General features: G+C 33.7%; 1 protein-coding gene across 1 annotated transcript; it reads right to left on the bottom strand.

The window, feature by feature from the left end:
* Nucleotides 1-7186: 7186 nt before the first annotated feature.
* On the bottom strand, nt 7187-14816 carry LOTGIDRAFT_155068 (hypothetical protein; the record flags this gene model as incomplete). Its single annotated transcript, XM_009065574.1, has 3 exons — nt 7187-7944; nt 8380-8448; nt 14792-14816. 3 exons carry the CDS (start codon nt 14814-14816, stop codon nt 7187-7189), a joined length of 852 nt encoding a protein of 283 aa, XP_009063822.1.
* Between the last annotated feature and the right edge of the window lie 8620 nt (nt 14817-23436).

Raw genomic sequence — 23436 nt, 5'->3', positions numbered from 1 at the left:
CTTAAAAAACCTGTTTGTAGTAATGTCATAAAAACTACACTAAATCAAATTCATACTCCAATTTTTACATAATTGGTGATCTTAATAACAAATGACTACACAAAGTTTCAATAAAACTGTCGCTTCTGATGTTTTTTTAAATTCAAAACCTGTTCATCTTAAAATCATAACCTCTTGACTCATGGAAGATTGTGCAAAAAAAAGTCCTCAATTAAGATCAAATGAGCTAATTGATGCCTTGTATTCTTTTTGTTAAATACACACTAGGTTATATCTTCACAAACAAAATTGGACACTTGGACACATTGGAACTAAGTCAAGTTCAACAACTCAAAAACCCTCCAGTGTAGGCATATTTGTAAATTCGTATATTTTTTTGTCAAAGGAAAAACTCATTTGATTTCATTAGAAGGTATCATAAGCTTAAAAAAAAAATTAGGATGGCATTTTTTATGAACATTCTTTGGCTGCTAAACACTAGTAATAAGATATTTTGGCGTACATATGTGACAGAATTACAAATGTCTAAATATGTGTTTTTCTGATACCAGGATTCTAGTGGAATAAAACTTTTGTATAAATGGCCACAACACACCCACAAAACCTTCATTGCTTCAAGGAAAATATGATGTTGGATGTTACACCTACAATGAGCGATATTTCGCTCAACTCAGTTTTAGTGTACACATTGTCCAAGATACTGTTGTTAAGGTCCATGCTGGCAAAAACCCTAACAGAAGACTACGGGCGAGTAGACAAGGCTCTCCCAGGGTTTCCACAACACATCCAACCACCTTCCAAAAGCCAGAGCTGCCCAATTCACTGCTACCATCTTACAGGGAACGGCACAAACCATTCAACGAATTCATTTAACTTTCCTACAGTCACCGGCCAACTTTATTTTATAACTCATATAAATGCTATTTGCTTTTTTAGATTTTCAATCAAGAGTTCATCCATGGGTGATAATAAACAACATAAGCTAAATGACAAACAAACTATCTTAATATTACCTTATATTATAAGTTGCTGTTAACTAGTGTATTATATTATAGAGACTACGGTATCCCAATTACTCAAATAGTACATGTATATTGATATTCATTCATTGTATTCATATGCCTATGTCTTGCACGTGTTGTCGTCATTTAATAAAGTGTCTTAGCCCAGGATGGTCGTTTATCAAAAAGCTATAACGCAACATGGTGTCAGAAGTGAACGGCTGATAGTCAGAGCATTAAATTGCTGAACGGTCTGTAATCATTTAAAATGGCAAAGTTTGAAACTCCAGAACCTTTTACATTTGGGAAACCAATGAATTGGTTATCCTGGATTAGACGATTTATGAGATATCGAAGCTGTTCAAAGCTCTTCGAAGAAAATGAGGAGATTCAAATCAGTGCATTAATTTATTGTTTGGGTGCAGAAGCAGAACATGTATTTAGCAGCTTAACCCTTGCAAAGGACGACAAGAAGAAGGATTTTGATATTGTCAAACAGAAATTTGAGAATAATTTCTTACCAGATAGAAATCTTGTATTTTTGATAAATCAGTTTACCACCACGATGCAGCAGCGCGGTGAAACCGCGGAAACTTTTATTCCTAAACTTTACAAACTGGCTGAGAATTGCGATTTTTAGAGCTACTAAAGATGAAAAAATTCTCGACACACTAGTCACAGGCATCCTTGATAAACCTGTCTCTAGAAAATTACAACTCGAGAGAAATCTAACTTTACAGAGAACCATACAGATAGCCAGAAACAGTGAAATGGTGAAGGCACAAAACAACGAAGCTGTTGGAGGCAAATGATTATCAAATTTAACTAATATCAATAAAAAAGTGGAAGCCATATCAACGCAAAGGAATGCGAAATTTCACAGAGAAAATAGAAGAGGAAAAGGACATTTCCGTGGTGGACATTATCAAAGCGCGGGATCAAGAATCCGATTTCAGAATCCAAAGCAACGTAATAATTATTACGAGTCAAAACCAAGAAACTCGGATCATTTTGGTGAAACGAAACTGTAATCTTTGACGATTTTTGTGCTGAATGTATTAAGTGTCAAAATATAGAACATTTTGCTGTATGTTGTCGAACTAAGAATGCTAGAGAATTGAATATTAATAATGATAAATCAGGTTACACACCATTATGCAAAGGCCAATCAGTTGACAGCGTTGACATTCCTGATCCCAATGAATGCTTTTTAGGGTCCATTCATACAAATGAAACTGAATTAGATTGGAATGTTAAATTGTTTGCCAATAATTGTTTTGTCAAATTCGATTCAGGGGCAGACGTTACTGTTATATCAGAAAGTAGTTATTATAATATGCGTATTATAAGTTTAGTATAAGTTTTAGAAGTTTTAAATTGTATTGGTTACTTTGTATCTAATGTTACGTATAACAATGTTAAGATGAAGTCGAAGATTTATGTATTAAGAGGTAATTTCATTCAGAATTTACTAGGTAGATCTGATGCTGTTAAATTAGGGTTAATTTCTTTAAATATTAGAAATTGATAATGATGTATTTGGTGATATATGTCTTCTTAAAGGTGAACCAGTTAAAATTCAATTAACAGACGATTGTGTACCCTATGCAATCCATACCGCTCGTCGGGTGCCACAACCACTATTATCCAAATTCGAAGACGACAATAAACGCATGGTTGACCAAGATATTATTGTCAAAGTGACCGAACCGTCAGATTGGTCTGCTCCAGTTATCCATGTGTCGTAAAAGTCAAGTAATCGCATCAGAATATGTGTAGACCTTAAACAAATAAATAAGTCTGTAAAACGAGAACTTTATGTCTTGCAACCTTGGACGATATTTTGAATAAAACGTCAGGTAAAGGAAGTCGTTATTTTTCGCACTTAGTTGCCTCTTCTGGTTTTTACCAGATCCCTCTTGATGAAGAAAGTTCGAAACTTACAGCATTTATAACTTCCGCTTCCGAAATTTTCATGCGGAAAATGAACGAACTGTTAGAAGGGATAGACAGTGTAGCAGTAGACATGGATGATATCTTCATTTTTGCATCAACGAGCCTGATTGTATTTTAGCCTCAGTTATCGCGTATATTAGAGAATCCGGACTAAAATTAAACAAGAATAAGTGCATTTCGAGACATTCGGAAAAAGATTTGTTAGGCCATAAAATAAACCAACATGGTATTAGCCCTCATCCAGATAAAGTAAGAGCTATTAGAGAATTACGTCCACCAACCAATATTACAGAATTGAAATGTGTATTGGGCATGATTAATTATCTTGGAAGATATGATAAGCGAAGCTCCGGTATTATCTATTTTTGACGTAAAGAAACCTACTATGATCAGCACTGACGCAAGCCAATATGGAATCGGCAGAGTTATTCTACAGCAACACAGCCAAGAGTAGAAACCTGTTGCATTTTGTTCGCATACTTTGACAGATGCAGAAAAACGTTACGCGCAGATTGAAAAGGAGTGCTTAACTTCCGTTTGGTCTAGTGAAAAATTTTCAAGATATTTACATGGATTAGATTCCAATATATACAGTGGTGTAACCTATTTTCGTGGATATAAGGATTCAACACGGAATTTCGTCAAAGTAAAAAAAACGAAAAAAAAAATTTCATGTCTTGGATGTTCTACAAAATAATTAAAATTGGTTTATTTCGATTTTCTTTATGAATCCTTCACTTTGACCCATATTTCATGAGCAACCAACTCAGCAACGGCGGCAGAATGCGTCACCTATTTTTGTGTACAATGTTTGATCTATAAATAAGTCGAGAAAAACACGTGACTAGTGACAATTCCTTCATAGAACCACGATTTTAAAATAAAATAGTGACTGACTGACTGATACGTAGCGTGATTTATTGCTAAAAGTCACTGAAACAACATAAGAATATGGTCCACTTTGTGTTCCATAGAAATTTTCTGCTGACACGGAATCTGCTAGTTGATCAAGTGACTTCATTGGTTGGACTACATTCTAGCAGACGACACTTGGTATTCCGATTACCGCTTGGGATTATAAGGAAATTCGGCCGATAAAAAATGGTGACGTTTGGTAATAACTGAAATCCGCCATTTTGTATTTGTCAAAGTATACATTAATACATTGTACCTTGCTTGAAACTACTGAATTCATTCTACTAGCTGATATTGTACAGAAAACCCATGTTTATCAAAACAAGCAAATGCAGAGGTCACGCGAGGTCGCACATGTAAATTATTAATCCTTTCCGGAAATCCACGAAAAATGGGTTTCCACGAAATTAGGTTACTTGACTGTATTGATAACTGATCACAGTTCGTTAGTTCCTTTAATCAATAGAAAATACATAGACCAAGTGCCAATAAGGTGCCAACGTTCATTAATGAGAATGATGGTTTCAATCCAATTGCGGAATATAGGACTGGAAAGACACTACTAATATCAGATACTCTGTCAAGAAGTACTTTATTAGTCTCTGATATTTTTTAATTAGACCAAGATGTTGAAGTATTTGTAAATTCGGTTGTATCTACATGGCCAGCTACAGATCAGTTACTTGCCAGTATTGTCCAACTTACTAAAAGAAGATGAGACACTGAAAGTTGTATTAAATTACATTAAACAAGGATGGCCAGAATATGAAAGAGAAACCTGATGTTAAACCTTACTTTTCAGTACTTGATAAATTAAGTACTGTTAATGGAATACTTACCTATGGCAAAAGAATTGCTATACCTACTTCCATCAGAGAAGAAATGCTGGATCGTATTCATTTACATTTACATTTTGTGCCATGAGAGAGACCATGGCAGAAAATAGCTGCGGATTTATGTACCTTTAGAAACACACAATACTTAGTTATAATTGATTACTTCTCGAGATTCTTGGAAATTTTACATCAACCGACTACTACCAGCAGTTATATCTAAATTTAAAGAGGTGTTCTCGAAATTCGGGATTCCAGACAAGCTCATTTCGGACAATGGCTCACTATTTTCGTCACACGAATTTAGAAATTTTGTATTAAATTTGGGATTAATCACACTACTACAAGTCCACATTTCCCACAAGCCAATGGAGAAGCTGAAAGAGCTGTCCAAACAGCGAAAAGGATTTTAAATCAACCAGATCCACAGACTGCCTTGTTGATGTACCATGCAACACCTTTAGAAGCAACAAAAGCTAGTCCTGCTCAACTCTTAATGGGACGACAGATTAGATCAACTCTACCAACTCTTCCAGACAATGTTAAACCAAAATGGCCAGATTTTAACCAAGTTAAGAAACATGATGATCGGCGTAGACAGATACAAGTTTAGCTTCAATCATCACAACGCCGCTACAGACCTATCTGAATTACAGGAAGGGGATAGAGTACTGGTGAAATTGGATCATGAAAAACACTGGTCAACTCCAGGAAAAATTGCATTTAAAACCCATCAATTTAACACTGAAATTCACCGTTTTCTGACCTGCAAGTGCAATACAGGTTAACAACTAGCTAAGTATAGTTTATGTAATTCAAATAGGCCGTAGGGATTTATATTCCCGATGACTCTCAGGGAAGTAAAAAGACATTATTGAAGTAAATCGTATCTTGTTGAAGTTCTAGGAACATAAAAAAATTGCCATCGGAAGTAATAACTTATCTAATTGGACACGAAAAGTTATCTATTTATATCCGCCAATGAATTTCCTACTTCCATTATTTTTCTACTTTCGGTTTTAAGAATACTTGCGCTTATCATAATATCCAGAGGTGTTTATTCAACATGGTGCCTGACAATCCGGCTCAGTGTATATCTTTGTATAGGATAGCTTGCCAGGCAAGGTAACATACGCCCACTGGCAGCTGTCAGAAATGATTAAATTTTAGTGACTAAAGTATGAATTTTCTCATATTGAAAAAATGTTAATAGTTTGAATTCAATGATATATATATATTTACTGCCATTTATTTATGCTGAGAAATTCCACCAAATTTTTAAAAATTAATATCAATAACCCAAATAGATCAAATTATCCATCAATATACATGATCACACCATGTTTTATTAAAATTGAAAACTGTAGTCTTTATTGTGCGCGATAAACAAATTTTGACACGTTTTTCCTAATTCAAGGGCAATAACTCAAAAACCGTTCATCGAAAGATCATTAAATTAAAATTTGTCATCAATATAAATGATCACACCAAATTTCATTAAAATCAGTAGAAAACTGTTGTCTCTATTGACGGACCAACTGACAGGGGCGACGGCAATATACGTCCACATTTCCATGTGGGCGTATAAAAATTCTTATGTAATATTTGAAATACAAATATCAAAGTGTGATTAGACTTCATGATTATCAAGTTTATATAAAGTAATTATAGAATTAAAATCACTAAAAGATTCGGACAAACGACTTGACTTAACACTGTTTATTCGTGTTTTGACTTGATCATCCAGACCTTGTATGTCTTCTCTCAGGTGCTAGTAATCTGGATGATCTAGACTATGTTGTTGTTGTTCCGAACTTATTTGCTTTCCGAGGCGAGAAATGTCAATCTGTTACGCAAAAAAGAACACACAATATTTACAGCCATAATCGCAATAATTCACGATCTTTTCAACAAAAAAAATATTTTTCATAGATTTGGTACCGGACAAAAATGTCCAGCTCAAACGAGAATGTACCGGTCATTTGCCGAAATTGTACCAGATAATGTCTGTGTCTGGACGCTTATTTCAAGCCTTGGGTTAACATTCAAAAAATTAATCTTCTATAGAAAAAAATAGGTAGTCCTAAAGTCCAACATGATTCAAGAGTTAGAATGTGGCTGTATAAAAATTAAAGAAAATTCTGAGCATAACTTGATTACGATAATAATCGTTCAGACAATTACGAAACCCGAAATCCAAAACAACTTTTTGGTGAAAAATTATTAGAAGCAAATGAATTATTCACATGAGGAAGCATATCAATCATAAGTGAGTTAGTATTTCATAATGAAAAGTGGTATCAGGTGTCTAAAAGAGTAAGCATACACTTCCTGGCGCATTTCCTCATAATCAGTAAAAATCTATAGCACTAGAATCATTATATAAACAACATATATTGACTAAATCAAAGGCAAAATCAGATATTCAAAAATCATCAAAATCAAACTTTTATAACATCTCTCCAAAATATGAATTGAGTTCTACTTCAAATCTTTGTTGGATGACATGAAACAATATGCATCAGGAATAAACTTACTGAATCCATCGTGTTTATCACCTTCTGCTTCACATATCACATCACCAACAACTTCTTCACTGCAAACCATTGGCATATCAATAGTGCTCCTTACAGATGGTAGACTTAAAATAGGTTCTAATTTACAATTGTAAATAATTGGTCCAGTACTTTCATCAAAATTACTTTCATCATCAGAATTTTGCAGAGACATTTTATCAATACCATTCTTCTTTCCAAACATTGTTGTGTAACAATGATCATGATATGGCTGTGTTTTGCTTAATAAATCTTTAATTAATTGTTCATTTTCTTGAATTTGTTTGTCTCTTATATCCTTGTTACCTGTTGGAAAATGTCGCGCAGTTGTGGCTTTGGGTTTAATATTATTTTTTATACTTTCATTTTCTGAATAAGATTTGTTTGATACTGATCTACTTAAAATTCCTTTTAAAGCACTACTTCTTCCTTGTGGTATATCATGTAATAAATCAGTTTGTGAAGGAATCACAGAATTTTCTTTGACATTATCTGCATCAGATTCTTGTAGTTGAACAGCTTCTATTACTGCTTCTAAATCTTCATCATCATTCAGAGCTTTTTTATTTCGTAGTCTCAAACTTGTAAATTTGGGCTGGCAGTTTTTATTTGTCTTTTTCTTTGCTGATGAGCTGAGGCTTGTTGAGGAAATGTTGATACTGTTTCTAGGTCTTTTACTAGCATCTATAATAGAGTGAAAAAACAAATCTTGCCTTGAAAAGGTTCATGTTTTTATATCAATCAGTGAATAGGGTAAATGATTCCATTTCCATAAATATCAAAGAATGTTATTATTATATCTTATTTCTATATAACTATGCTAAACAAAATTGAAGGTAAGGAACATTTCAACAACAAAATACTATTGAATTATCTGATGAACATTATTGCACAATTATAACAATTTAAAATGTTTCAAATAGAACCACTGGTTTTGGGTGTTATACAAGATACTCTCCTATAGAAGATCAAAAGAAGAGAACATACATCTTTTAGATATTTAATATGGATTAGATTAATACAGATTAAATTGATAATATCTTTAAATCTACATTACTGGTATCAAATTCAAATCTTATCATCAACCATAATACAACTCAAGGAATTGCTACCACTTACCAGCTATCTTTTTCATGCGAATATTAACTGGGACTGCTGAAAAGTAGAAAGGTTCTGTTCGATCTGGGTCTGAAAATAAAAATTTTCAAATTACACATGGGCAATTCTTCTTCGTCTATCATTACAACATAGCTTGCCAGGCAAGGTAATATACGCCAACTGGCAGCTTTGATTTTAAATAAAAATATTTGGCAGTACAGTAACAATTACCGGTATGATATATTCAACCTTTAGTCATACACTTCTTTTGAACTTTTGGAGGCGATACGGAATAATATTATCAAGTTTCATCAAAATCTGTCAAGAATTGAACCTTCTAGAGTGTCTAGAGTGCTAAAACTTAACATGTTTTTAAGAACAAGGGCAATAACTCATACTAAATATTTTCAATTTTTCTGATTTTCAATAGGGTTTATCCTTTGGTGATTACAAACACTCACATCAAATTTCGTCAAAATCTGTCCAGAATTGTGCCTTCTAGAGTACTTACAAGCTAAAATTGAACGTGTTTTCAAGAACAAGGGCAATAACTCATACTAATAATTTTTTGATCTTTTTGATTTTAAATAGGGTTCATCCCTGGGTGATAACAAACACTCACACCAAGTTTTATCAAAATCCGTCAAGAGTTGCGCCTTCCAGAGTGTTTACGAGCGTTTTAAGAACAAGGGCAATAACTCATACTAAATATTTTTCTGATGTCAATCAATTTCACACATTAGGATTTTGTTTTCAGAAAGAAAACCACAAAAATTAGATTTTTTTTAAAATTTAGGCAAAATTTGAATTTGTGTAGCAAACTATCCATGTCACATATCCTTCAAGAGAGAATAACAGATACATCCTAATCATTAAAATCACATTGATGTGGGATAATTAAATTTGTTTATTAGTTCTGGAGATAAAAAATTTACAAAAAATTTCAAAATATGTTCATTCATCATTGACATATATCGTTAAAAAGAGTATTTTAACGCAATCTGAAAAGCTTGCCAGGCAAGGTAATATACGCCCACTGGCAGCTTTGATTTTTGAATAAAAATATTTAGCAGTACAGCAACAATCACCAGTATGAAATATTCAACCTTCAGTCATACACTTCTTATGAACGTCCGTCCGTCTACAATTGCTCGTAAACACTCTATTTCTTGACGGATTTTGACAAAACTTGGTATGAGTGTTCGAAATCACCCAAGGGTGAACCTTATTGAAAATCAGAAGAATCGAAAAATATTTAGTATGAGTTATTGCCCATGTTCTTGAAAACGTGTTCAATTTTTAGCTCGTAAACACTCTAGAAGGCACAATTCTTGATGGATTTTGACAAAACTTTGTATGAGTGTTGGTAATCACCCAAGGATGAACCCTATTGAAAATCAGAAAAATCGAAAAATATTTAGCTCTTAAACACTAAAAGGAATGATTGTTGTTGGATTTTGACAGAACTTGCTTTTATTATTCAGTCCCGCGCTGAAGATTGAATATTTGCCTTCTAAAGTTTTCATGAGCTAAAAATTGAACATTTTTTCAAGAACAAGGGCAATAACTCATACTCAATATTATTCATTATCGCCCTAAAGAGTTCAAAAGAAGTGTGTGACTGAAGGTTGAATATTTCATACTGGTGATTGTTACTGTACTGCTAAATATTTTTATTCAAAATCAAAACTGCCAGTGGGCGTATATTACCTTGCCTGGCAAGCTATCTGTCTGATTTTCAATGGAATTTATTCTTGGCTGATAACAAACACTCATGCAAACTTTTGTCAAAATCCGTCAAGAATTGTCCCTTCTAGAGTGTTTACAAGCTAAAAATTGAACGCGTTTTCAAGAACAAGGGCAATAACTCATACTAAATATTTTTCGATTCTTCTGATTTTCAATAGGGTTTATCCTTGGCTGATAACAAACACTCATGTCAAGTTTTGTCAAAATCCGTCAAGAATTTTGCCTTCTAGAGTGTTTACGAGCTAAAAATTGAACGCATTTTCAAGAACAAGGGCAATAACTCATACTCAATATTTTTCGATTCTTCTGATTTTCAATAGGGTTCATCCTTGGGTGATTATGAACACTCATACCAAGTTTTGTCAAAATCCGTCAAGAATTGTGTCTTGTAGAGTGTTTACGAGCAATTGTGGACGGACCGACGGACATGGGTGACAGCAAAATTCCCCCCCAGAGATATATATAAAAATTCTGTTTCTCACAAGTATTAGATAAAGTTACAAGGTTTTGATAGACACCAAAATCGTACAAATCGGATAACTTATTTAAATGCACCACTCTCAGTTAACAACACCTACGTCACTTTCGGAGTTCAGGTTTGAATAACTGTAGAATCGAATCTGTCCGATAATTAGCACCCGACTAGAACATATCAAATTTGTGCCTTCTGGATTGTTTACAAGCTAAAAATTGAACGCATTTTCAAGAACAAGGGCAATGACTCATACTAAATATTTTTCAATTTTTCTGATTTTCGATAGAGTTTATCCTTGGGTGATTACAAAGTTTACAAACACTCACACCAAGTTTCGTCAAAATCTGTGTCAGAATCAAGCAGAAACAACTGAGCTTTTAAAACAAACTGGCCAAATGAATGAGGTAATTGTGTGCAAAATCCATTTTTGAACAAATGTATCCTATGCCCTGCCCCAAAATGTAAACATTTAGTAATGTAACCCAGATGTGCCACGCCCACCTAAATTTTTTTGTCATGGGTTAATTCATATTCAAAATGTTTAGTTGTCTTTCAAATTTCAAGCTTCTACATCAAATAGGTCATAAGATATACATACACCATGCTTAAAGATGCAAAAATATTGTAAGAAAAGCAGACTCAAATTTAAAGATAGCTTGCCAGGCAAGGTAATATACGCCCACTGGCAGCTTTGAATGTAAATACAAATATTTGGCAGTACAGTAACAATTACCAGTATCAAATATTCAACCTTCAGTTCTTTTGAACTGGTGTTACTGAATAATATTACGAAGTTTTATCAAAATCTGTCAAGAATTGTGCCTTCTAGAGTGTTTACAGGCTAAAACTTGAACGCATTTTTAAGAACAAGGGCAATAACTTATACTATTTTTTTTCGATTCTTCTGATTTTCGATAGAGTTCATCCTTGGTTGATAAACACTCAAACCAAGTATTGTCAAAATGCATCAAGAATTGTGCCTTCTAGAGTGTTTATGACCAATTCTGGAAGGACGGACGGATGTGGGTGAGGACAATATGCACTCCCTATTTTATTGTTCCATAAAATAGAAGACACACAAACCATTTGACAATCGTTTTCATGAACAAGGGCAATAACTGATACTAATTATTTTTGGATTCTTCTAATTTTTGATAAGGTTCAGCCTTTGGTGATAAAAAACATTAACACCAAGTTTCGTCAAAATCTTCTAGAGTATTCACAAGCTAAAATTGAACGCTTTTTTAAGAACAGGGGCAATTACCCATACAATTTATTTTTCAATTTTTTTGATTTTCATAATAGAACTAGAACTGTCTATAGTCTATTGCAATTACATTGATGTAAATACTTTTCTGCATCTCTAAATGCAAATATCCAAAAGTGCCTGGAGTTTAAAGTATATTGACTAGGAATAAAAGAATGTTTGTCAATTAATAAAGACCAAGTTTCATGAAATCCGGATAAGAAATAAGAAAATTGGTAATGCGCATGCTCACAACAAAAATTGGTTATTTCCATTGAATTTATAATTGGTTTATACACATACATAGCAAGTTTGATTAAATTCAGATAAGAAGTAAGAAAGTTTGTAATGCGCATGCGCACAACAAAAATTCAATATTTCCATCAAATTTAGCATTGGATTGTACACATACATACCAAGTTTGGTGAAATTCGGATAAGAAATAAGAAAGTTGGTAATGCCATGCGCACAACAAAAAAAATATTTCCATCAAATTTAGAATTGGGTTATACACATACATTGCAAGTTTGATGAAAATCGGTTAATAAATAAGAAAGTTGGCAATGCGCATGCGCACTACGCAAATTCGATATATCCATCAAATTTAGATTTTGATTATACACATGCATACCAAGTTTGATGAAATTCGGATAAGAAATAAGAAAGTTAGTAATGCGCATGCGCAATACGCAAATTCGATATATCCATCAAATTTAGAATTGGATTATACACATACATACCAAGTTTGGTGAAATTTGGATAAAAAATAAGAAAGTTGGGAAATTAAGTGGGGGTATGCCTTTAATGTGCTTCTGTTAGCTTTACTTACAATATAACAAGGTTCAATCCATCCCAGAACCTATTTATATAGCTTAAATGGACACAAAACATTTTAAAGAAATATAAAAGGGAGGGTGTCTTTAAACTACTTAAACTTTGATTTATATTGGGGTTGACAGCCAGGTTAATCTAATTAGCCGATTTATCTAATAATAACCCCATGTTAAGTGAATGGGGTTTTGAATTTGAATGTAAGACATGCATGTTTTATATCACTGGAAACCTCAGAATCTCTACATTACAAAATCAAAAGAATTATCGCCATATCTCTATTAGGGACCGAGATATAGCACTGCAAAGACTCAAAATGGTCCATTTTTAGACCCCTGTAAAATCGGAAAGAGTTGTCTGACCCCAAAGGTCAAAAGGTCATCAGATAGACAAGGTCACATATTATCATCGTAGTAAATATAAAGGTCATCAAAGGTCAAGGTCATGAGATATACGCGTTCAAATTTTGAAAAAAAACATCCGGTCGTACAAAAAAGGCAAAACCGAAAATCAAAATAATGCTGCCTAAGGATTGTAGACAGACTTGAAACGTATCGTTTGACACAAAAGTTATGCAAATCAGATGAAAAATGGCCTCTGAATAGCAATTTCTGCAAAATGAGGCAAACCAAAATGGCGGCCAACATGTTACTTCTGGTGCGGATTTTTTTAGTTTAATAAGTTTGCATTAAGACTGGTAATATAATGCATATGTTATTTTTGACATAACTCAATTTCACCGGAAGTGATACCACCGGAAATACTAACATCGAAACCGGAAGTGATAAAAAAAATTTGAATGTGTACTTTTATGTCTCTATGCTGGCGGTCTACACCACGTAAGTTTCAAGTCAATCCGTCCGATAACAACCGAAATAGTATTTTTCGATTAATTTCAGCAAAAAAAGTATGCAACGAGTTTTCGCAAATTGAAAATTTTCAACTGCTATCATTTGTCCTTTGTTACAAGAAATACGATGCAGAAAACCCGATCAAATTCGGTTGATAAACACGCCCTCTAGAGTCCATTTTCCGTTTGTTGCAACGTTGCGTAATGTTTCTCAGAAAGTTTTCGTTTTACATTTAAACTGTGATTAGCCACGAGTTACAAAACGCCATGAAGTCCGTTTTCCCGTACCTATTGCCGTTGCCCAGAAAACCGACCTGCCTAGACGAAAAAAAAAAAAAAAAAAAATCAATTCGAAAACAAAGCAGGGCGTTCGCTTCGCAATTAGTCCTTGGGTGATAATAAACACTCATACCAAGTTTCAACAAAATCATTCAAGAATTGTGCCTTCTAGAGTGTTTATGACCAATTGTGGACAGATGGACCAATGGACAGACGTGGGTGACAACAATATACGCCGCCCCCCATTTTATTGTGCCATAAAATAGAAGACACACAAACCATTTCATAAAGTTTTTTATTTGTGCGTTTTTAGTTGATCCAAATAATGTGGATACTCTATAGCACAACACATGGGTAAACATTCAAAAAAATAATCTGCTATGGAAAAAATATGTGGATACTCTATGTTATGCTATAGAGTATCCACATTATTTGGATCAACTAAAAATGGACTAGTGTACTGGTCACTCTGGATCACCTTTTGCCATGTAGATGTTAAGATTGGGGACATAGTGCGCTAACACTATATACAGGAGCTACAAAGCAATGTATTTTTTTTTTTAAAACGAACCACAAGCAGCCTGCGCATGTTCTTTACTTTCCAAAATCCAAATTTAGATACAATTCACTGACGTAATGCCGTAGACCATACCATCTACGGATAGGTAGGAATATACATATGACCACTCCCTCAGTCATAATAAATTATTTTGTTGCCAAATTGTAACAGTTCTCTTGCCATAATAACTCCTCCTGGACTCGTAATCAATGTATGTCTATATCCTCCCCAAAACCCCTAGCCAAGTGACGAATGCACGTGCGTGGCGGAATTCATACAGGCAAAGGCAGGGAATCCAGAGAATGAAGAGTAAAAAAATTTGTGAAATGGTTTGTGTGTCTTCTATTTTATTGAACACTTTCTTAAACCTTTGGACCCACTGCATCTTCCTTAGCTTAGGCTATTGAACAATCATCATTTTATGAAACCATATTGGATTCCTACCATGAGAAGAATGTTGGAATGTCATTTAGCAACTACCAAGGTAAGTGACATAATTGAACTTCAACTGACATTTCATGTGGGTCTGTACCTGAAGAAAGGGGCCTTTGTGCTCCTGAAAGATGTTTGACTTTAGGACTACTTAGTTTTTTCTATACCCCATTTCATGTGGGCATATAAAAAGAAGCTTTTGAAGAATTTGTATCACCGATTTTGGTGAAGATTCGTAGACACACGAAGAACAAACTATTTTCAATTCTTCAGCAAGTCCCATGTTTTTGGACTTTGAAATTGCTAAAGTTTCTTCATTATATAGGGGACAACTAATAATTTTTAGAAGATTTTGAAGCATTGAAAAGTTTACAAGGAAATATTGTTCATCTAAAATATTGAGTTGTGGGGTGCTGTCATTATCCTCACAATTGGTGTCAATGTCACTAGAAGTAGTAGAAGTGTCTGGATTATCTGATTGTTTATCATTGCTATGAATTTCTACAGGTGATTTAAACAAATCCAATTTCCTAACTGTTCCGGTGGATGTTTCTTCTGAATTATGAATTATCTCCAGTTTGAGAAGCATTAGAATTACTTATATTATCTTTATCAATGTTATTTTCAATGTCAAATTCTAAATTGTCAATGGAGGTATCACTTTCACTAAAACTTCTTTTCAAAAAACGATTTTTCCTGGCTAAAGTTTATTGTAATTTTCTCCTTAGAGTTCTGCCCTTATTATTGGCTACACTAAACTTTTGGTCCATTTTGTACACAAAATTTAATCAAACAACACGAAAAAGTAAACCACCGCAAAATAACAGTAAATTTCAGTAAATTATAGTCACAGTTATCTTATTTTTAATCAGTTTTTTTGTGTTTAAGTTAGGGACTTGTATGATCATGAATAAATCTAAATATAGAATAGCATTTTACAATGAAGCACCACCTATTCCAGCCTTTCATGCCATGCATAAAAGACAGTTGACCTTAATTTCTTATTAAAGCGACCCACATAAAGGAATAACCGTTAATTTTTCTACCAAATTCTTCTGATAATTGCCGAAGTAGGANTTGCATCATAGAGTTATCTTTCTTGCCCGGAAATGACCCTTGACATAGACCATCCAAAATACGTTAACTTCATTGAACATCATCTCGCTGTAAACCATTAAATGAAATATGTATACAATAGTCAACCAGAGCCACACTTGGCACATGTGCCAATTTGCAAGGGAATCTGAAGGATAGCTTGCCAGGAAAGGTAAAATACGCCCACTGGCAGCTTTGATTTTGAATAAAGATAGCTTGCCAGGCAAAGTAATATACGCTCACAGGCAGCTTTGATTTTGAATAAAAATATTTAGCAGTACAGTAACAATCACCAATATGAAATAATCAACCTTCAGTCATACACTTCTTTTGAACTCTTTGGGGCGATACTGAATAATATTGAGTTATTACCCTTGTTCTTGAAAACGTGTTCAATTTTTAGCTTGTGAAAACTCTAGAGGGCAAATATTCAATAATAATTATAAAACCAAGTTTTGTTTCGCAAGAATCATGCCTTTGAGTGTTTATATTGTTATTTTCAAGAACAAGGGCAATAACTCCTATGAAACATTTTTCGATCTTTTTGATTTTCGATAGGGTTCATCCATGTGTGATAATTAACAATTTCATCAATTTTCATCAAAATCTGTTAAGAGTTGTGCCTTCTAGAGTGTTTACGAGCTAAAAATTGAATGTGTTCTCAAAAACAGGGGCAGTTACTCAGTAAATATTTTTCGATTCTTCTGATTTTCTATAGGGTTCATCATTGAGTGATTACAAACACTTACACCTAGTTTTGTCAAAATTCGTCAAGAACTGTGTCTTGTAGAGTGTTTACAAGCTATTGTGGACGGACGGACATGGGTGACGGCCATTTCATGTGGGCGTATAAAAAGTATCTTGCCAGGCAAGGTAATATACGCCCACTGGCAGCTTTCATTTTGAATAAAAATATTTAGCAGTACAGTAACAATCACCAGTATGAAATATTCAACCTTCAGTCATACACTTCTTTAAAACTCTTTAGGGTGATACTGAATAATATTAAGTATGAGTTATTGCCCTTGTTCTTTAAAACATGTACAATTTTTAGATTGTGAAAACTCTAGAAGGCAAATGTTCAACCTTCAAAGCGGTACTGAAAAATAAAAAAAAGTTTTGTCAAAATCCGGCAAGAATCATGCCTTTAAGTGTTTAAGAGCTAAAATTTGAAAGAACATAACTGATAATAAATATTTTTTGATTTTTCTGATTTTTGATAGGGTTCATCCTTGGGTGATAACAATTCAAAAAAATAATCTGCTATAGAAAAAACTAAGTAGTCCTAAAGTTCAACATGTTTTCAGGTACAGACACACATGAAATGTCAGTTGAAGTTCAATGATGTCACTTTCCTTGGACTTTAGGACTACTTAGTTTATTCTAAAGCAGATTATTTTTTGGATGTTTATCCATGTGTTGTTCTAGAGTATCCGCATTATTTGGATCATAACAAGTGGTTGCCTAGCAAGATACGCCCACTTTACTGATACATTTTCAGTATATCAAGGGCAGTCTCCTATCTGTGTCAAATCATACCAAAAATCGTATTTGTGCAAGATATTGTTGATTTAAACAAAGACACATCATTTAATAAAATTCTGACATAAACTGTCACCTCTATCGCCAACAAATTTTGATGCGTTTTTACGAAGTCAAGGAATATAACTCAATTTCCGTTGAACGAAAAATTTCAAATTCAATCTTGACTAAGATCTCATCATTATAAATGATCGTACCAAATTCATTTAAATTGGGTGAAAACTGTAGTCTCTATTGTGTTCACAAACAAATTTTGACGCGTTTTTCATAAGTCAAGGGCAATAACTCAAACACCGTTCATCGAAAGATAGCCAAATTCGAACTTGTCCAAGATATCATCATTATAAATATTAACAATAAATTTCATTTAAATTGGATGAAAACTGTTGTCTCTGTTGTGTTCACAACCAAATTTTGAAGCGTTTTTCATAAGTCAAGGGCAATAACTCAAAAAACTGTTCATCGAAAGATCGTCAAATTCGAACTTGTCCAAGATCTCATGATTATAATTGATCACACCAAAATTCATAAAAAATTAAAACAGTAATTGTTATCCATAAAGTGTAATATCTATTATAGTAAATTACGAAAAGGCACATAAGGATGTAGTATATAACATATTTCTTTTTGTTTGTGCCAATTTAGGATTATTCTTTCAGCCCTTTTTACTCGAAATGTAAATATTAAATTTAACATCAAGTTGGTTCTGCTTTTTGGAAGCTGTTAGAAAAGTACTGTACGGATTTAAGTAACATAGGCTTGCGGCAAGTCTCGCAAGCGAATACGCCCACAAGCAGCTTGATAAAGAGCTAAATGTGAACTGTAAAACAAACTCTATAGCATAGTTTGATGCAGTATCACATTTAACTTGTACTTTCATATCTCTCTATTGAAACTACCTGGTTTATACATTAGGAGGCAGACAGCAAGTTTGCATTCTAGAAGCTAAAACCAACTTTTGTGTTGTTAAATTAAAGTAAAATTACAGTAAAATTATCGGATCATCACCAAATACAATTCATAATGATATTGACACACATACAAAAGATTCCGTGGAGAATTGTACGCTGTAGAGTGAGCACGAACCAAAAAAGTGAAAAAAAAAGAACGTGAAATCAGAGTTTTATGCGATCTCTCAAGAAAATCATCGGATCATCACCAAATTCAATAGTGCACATCTTCATAATGATATTGACTCACAAAGATCAAAAGAATCCATGGAGAATTCTAGCCTGTAAACTGAGCATGAGATAAATGTGATTGGACGGACAGACCGACGTACCGACCATAGTTAAGAAATATTTTCTGAATAATTTACAATGTTTTTGGTAATGAAAGTTGGCTTGCCAGGCAAGGTAATATACACCCACTGGCAGCTTTGATTTTGAATAAAAATATTTAGCAGTACAGTAACAATCACCAGTATGAAATATTCAACCTTCAGTCATACACTTCTTCTGAACTCTTTAGGGCCATACCGAATAGTATTGAGTATGAGTTATTGCCCTTGTTCCTTAAAAGGTGTTCAAAAAAAGTAATAAATATTACCGTCTAATTTAGCACTTCAGGGTATATTAATATATAAAAGCCTCATATTTTTTTTACTAAGATGTTTTCTTGGAGATACCAAACCACTCAGAAATAATCAACTCAAAATCAAATATTCCCTCTTTTTCTAATTAAAAATTCAACCAAATTTTATTCAAACATTGTGTTTACAAGCTAAAAATTTCCGAAAAACAATGGCAATAACTCATTCGTTCATTCGTTGATGATTTACAGTTTTACGAGCTAAATAATTGAATGATTTTCCAAGAACAAAGTTAGCCTTGCAACGCAAAGTGACACCCACCCAGCAGCTTTGATTGCAAGTACAAATCATTGTTTTTAACGTGTAGAGCCAAGTGTGAACAGACGGATAGACGAACGGAAGGATGGACCACAATATGCGTCCATACTACGTGTGGGCATATTAACATCAAAAGAATCCATGAAGAATTGTTGCTTGAAGAGTGGGCAAAAGTTGCACTATACGGTTAATAGATTGAATACCAAGTTGGAAACAACATTTTAGTGAAAAATTATCAGATCATCCTGAAAATTGATAGGGATCATCTTGATAAAAAAATTGTAGCCTGTAGAGTGAGCACGAGTTGCCCAATATAACTAATAGAGTGAAAACGCTTAGGCAGAGACGATATTTCGGTGAAAAAGTATCATTGCCAGCAAAAGAATACATTAAGAATTGAAGCCTGTAGAGTGAGCAAAAAAATTTGAACCGACAGACTTTTGCTGCTATTGTAGTAACCTAAATTATCAAGCAAAACACCAAAATCTGCTTTGCTACAGCCAAACATAAAAAGAAATTTTAATATTCCATACTAACCATTTGCTTCATCTATTAACTGAGCTATATGACTCAGCAGGTGAACCCTCATTTTAGCTCTTGCTCTACTTTCATTCCCAAAACTGGTATAAGATTCTTTACAAGTTTCTGGCATTAGGCAACATCTAAATGTATAATTTCTACTCATTTCATTTGAAGACACTTCAGAGAATAAACTTATCACTGCCTTGTCTGATAGAGCTTGTATTTGGTCTAAATTCAGTATCTCTAAAGATTGAATACTTCTTTTAGTTAACTGGAATTAAAGTAAAATACGTTTTTAATGCATGAATGACATGGTTTACAATGATTCATATATTGTACACAAAATCCTTGTAACCAAAGTCCGTGAAAGGCATGGGTAAGGTTGAGATAGCCATTGATAAGACAGCAGCCTTTGCTAATATATAAATCATTCCGACTTCTATCCATGTGACTTGAGAGCTTGTATATCTATATTATTTGGTACAACCGTATTGTAAATGCATGTAATCACAAAAAATATCAATTTGTCATTCTTAACTGTGTGCACCAAATATTTGTTGACAAGCAAAATATCTATCTACATGTAAATTTTACATTGATTGAAATAAATTGCGAAAGTTGAAAAAATTGTCAGAAAGTGTTCAGCAACAAAAGTCAATATTTGCAATCAATAGCAATTACACCCCCCCCATAAAAGAACAAAATGAATGCGATGAAAATCGATTTAAAAAAGATCTTTCTTCATTTTAAATTCACTTAGCAACAAGCATTTAGGTATTACAGATAATCATGTAAGATTATGTATGACGAGTGCCCTTTTGGCTTGGCATCCTGACTATAATTAAATAAAAAGACAAACTTGTGGCACAGAATGGGACTTTGCTAATGTGCTAATCTGGAAGAAAATCAATCTTCTAAGATAATTAGGTCAGGAGCTAAAGCAGTCAAAATTGGCAAAAGTATACAGAATCCAAATATGAAAGTATCAGCAGATTGCAAGGTCTTTGACCTCTGACCATGAAAATGAAAACGGTATAAAAACTGAATGTTGACGTCGGACATCAAATATGAACGTACAAATATCAAAGATAGCTTGCCAGGCAAGGTAACATACGCCCACTGGCAGCTGTCAGAAATGATTAAACAGTCTTTAGTGACTACAGGGTTGCACAATATAGCTAATAGAGTGAAACGTCAAGTCAGACACGATATTTCGGTGAAATATTATCCGATCATCGCGAAAATCGATAGGGATCATCTTGATAATGACATTGACATACAAAATAAAAATCAAAAGAATCTGTAAACAATTGTAGCCTGTAGAGTGAGCACGAGTTGCATAATATAGCTAATAGAGTAAAACGTCAGGTCAGACACGATATTTCGGTGAAAAATTATCCGATCATCATGAAAATCGATAGATCATCATGAAAATAAATAGGGATCATCTTCATAACGACATAGACATACAAAATAAAAATCAAAAGAATCTGTAAAGAATTGTAGCCTGTAGAGTGAGCACGAGTTGCGCAATATAGCTAATAGAGTAAAACGTCAAGTCAGACATGATATTTCGGTGAAAAATTATCCGATCATCACGAAAATCAATAGGGATCATCTTCATAATGACATTGACACACAAAATAAAAATCAAAAGAATCTGTAAAAAATTGTAGCCTGTAGAGTGAGCACGAGTTGCACAATATAGCTAATAGAGAAAAACGTCAAGTCAGACACGATATTTCGGTGAAAAATTATCCGATCATCACAAAAATCAATAGGGATCATGTTCATAACAACATTGACATACAATATAAAAATCAAAAGGATCCATAAAGAACTGTAGCCTGTAGAGTGAGCACGAGCCAAATGTGAACTGAAGGACGGACGGACCGACCGACAGGGTGATTACAATATACGCCCATCTTACGTGTGGGCGTATAAAAATATGAAAATTCTAAACCCGATTCCTTTTTTTGAACTACAAAGCTGAAACAACTAACCCTCTTAGGTCACATGCTAGAGCAGTCCAATGTTGCGAAATGGACTGTTTTTGCACAGCCATAATACTGGATGTAGATGTCAGAGGTCAAATATGAAAGTATCAACTGATAGCCAAGGTCAATGACCTTTAACCCAATACGAGTCAAGGACATCAAAGGTCAAGGTCATGTGATATCAGCCTTCAAACTTTGAAAAATGTCAATAGGAAATAACAAAAAAGCGAAAGAGGAATTAAAAATACTGTTCCCCATGATTTTTGCACAAACGATTGTAGTTTACATATACATCAAAATTATGCACATTCAATTTTACCCTGAGGCTGCATTTTGAGTTTTACATAAGAGGGTCATATCAATATGGCGGCCAAAATATTACAGTGGTACTTTGCTAAATAGGTCATGTGCTAAAGCAGTCAAAAGTTGAAGAAAATTCTCAGTTTTGGAAGGATGTGAAAGTGGAAGTAGAAGTCAGAAGTTGACAACAGATATCAAATATGAAGGTATTCATCTAGAGCCAAGGTCAATGACCTTTGATCATACATGGGTCAAGGTTAACAAAGATCAAGGTGGAAAATTGAAAATATGAAAATTCTAAACCTTGTTCCTTTTTTTGAACTACAAAGCTGAAAAAACTTAGCTTTTAACACAAATTGGTCAAAATAGATGAGGTAATTGTGTGCAAAGTTTCCTTCTTGAACAAACATATTCTATGCGAGTTGTGTGTCTGCTCAAAAATGTAAACAATAAGTGATTTAACCTGGATGCATTTATTCATATTCAAAATGTTTTAGTTGTGTTCAAAATTTCAAGCTTCTACATTATATAGGTCATAAGATATACAAAAAAGTCAAAAATAATGTAAAAGATTGCCAGGCAAACTTTATTGACCCAAAAATATTTACAGGTCTTCATAATAATATGAAATTTCTCATATTGAAGATCTTCATTATGCATTTGTAGTAAATCCTGAATATCTCATCAATTTAGGGTCAGTTATGCTGAGTTTTCCATAAATCTTTTTGAAGGTCAAGACCGGTTTATTTTCTAATAAATGGTAATTATGCGTGAAACTATATCTAAACCCTTTTTATAGTTTCTATAAATTTACCTGGCCACAGAGGAATCATTTAAAACATCAAATTTGAAGTGGCCTATTATAATTCATACGAGGCCAGTATCCTGAATGATTTCTTAGCGTCTGGGAAAGGAATTCCGAGAATATGGACATGCGCAGACCACAAAAACTCATTGAAAAAATCAATTTTAAATCAATAGCAATAACCCAGAAGCATTGAATTATCACACTCCTCTCGTGTTTGATATATAATAAGGTATCATCAAATTCTATCAAACAAGGTCTCATCTACAAAGACAAATTTGAACTTTACTGAGATCTCATTAATATATACCTGCACACCAAGTTTCATCAAGATCCGATAAAAACTGTAGCCCCCATTGTGTCAAATTTGGTGCATTTTTAGTAAGTCAAAGGCAATAACTCAAAAACCTTTCTTGAGCCAAATTGATACTTGATCTTATCAATATATACATGCATACCAAGATTCATCACTTTCAGATAAGATAGCTTGCCAGGCAAGGTAATATATGCCCACAGGCAGCTTTGATTTTGAATAAAAATATTTAGC

Source organism: Lottia gigantea, assembly GCF_000327385.1.
Source record: "Lottia gigantea unplaced genomic scaffold LOTGIsca_7, whole genome shotgun sequence".
Classification (NCBI taxonomy): Eukaryota; Metazoa; Mollusca; class Gastropoda; family Lottiidae; genus Lottia; species Lottia gigantea.
Note: the sequence above shows the minus strand (reverse complement) of the source record. Positions and strands in the feature narration are given on the sequence as shown.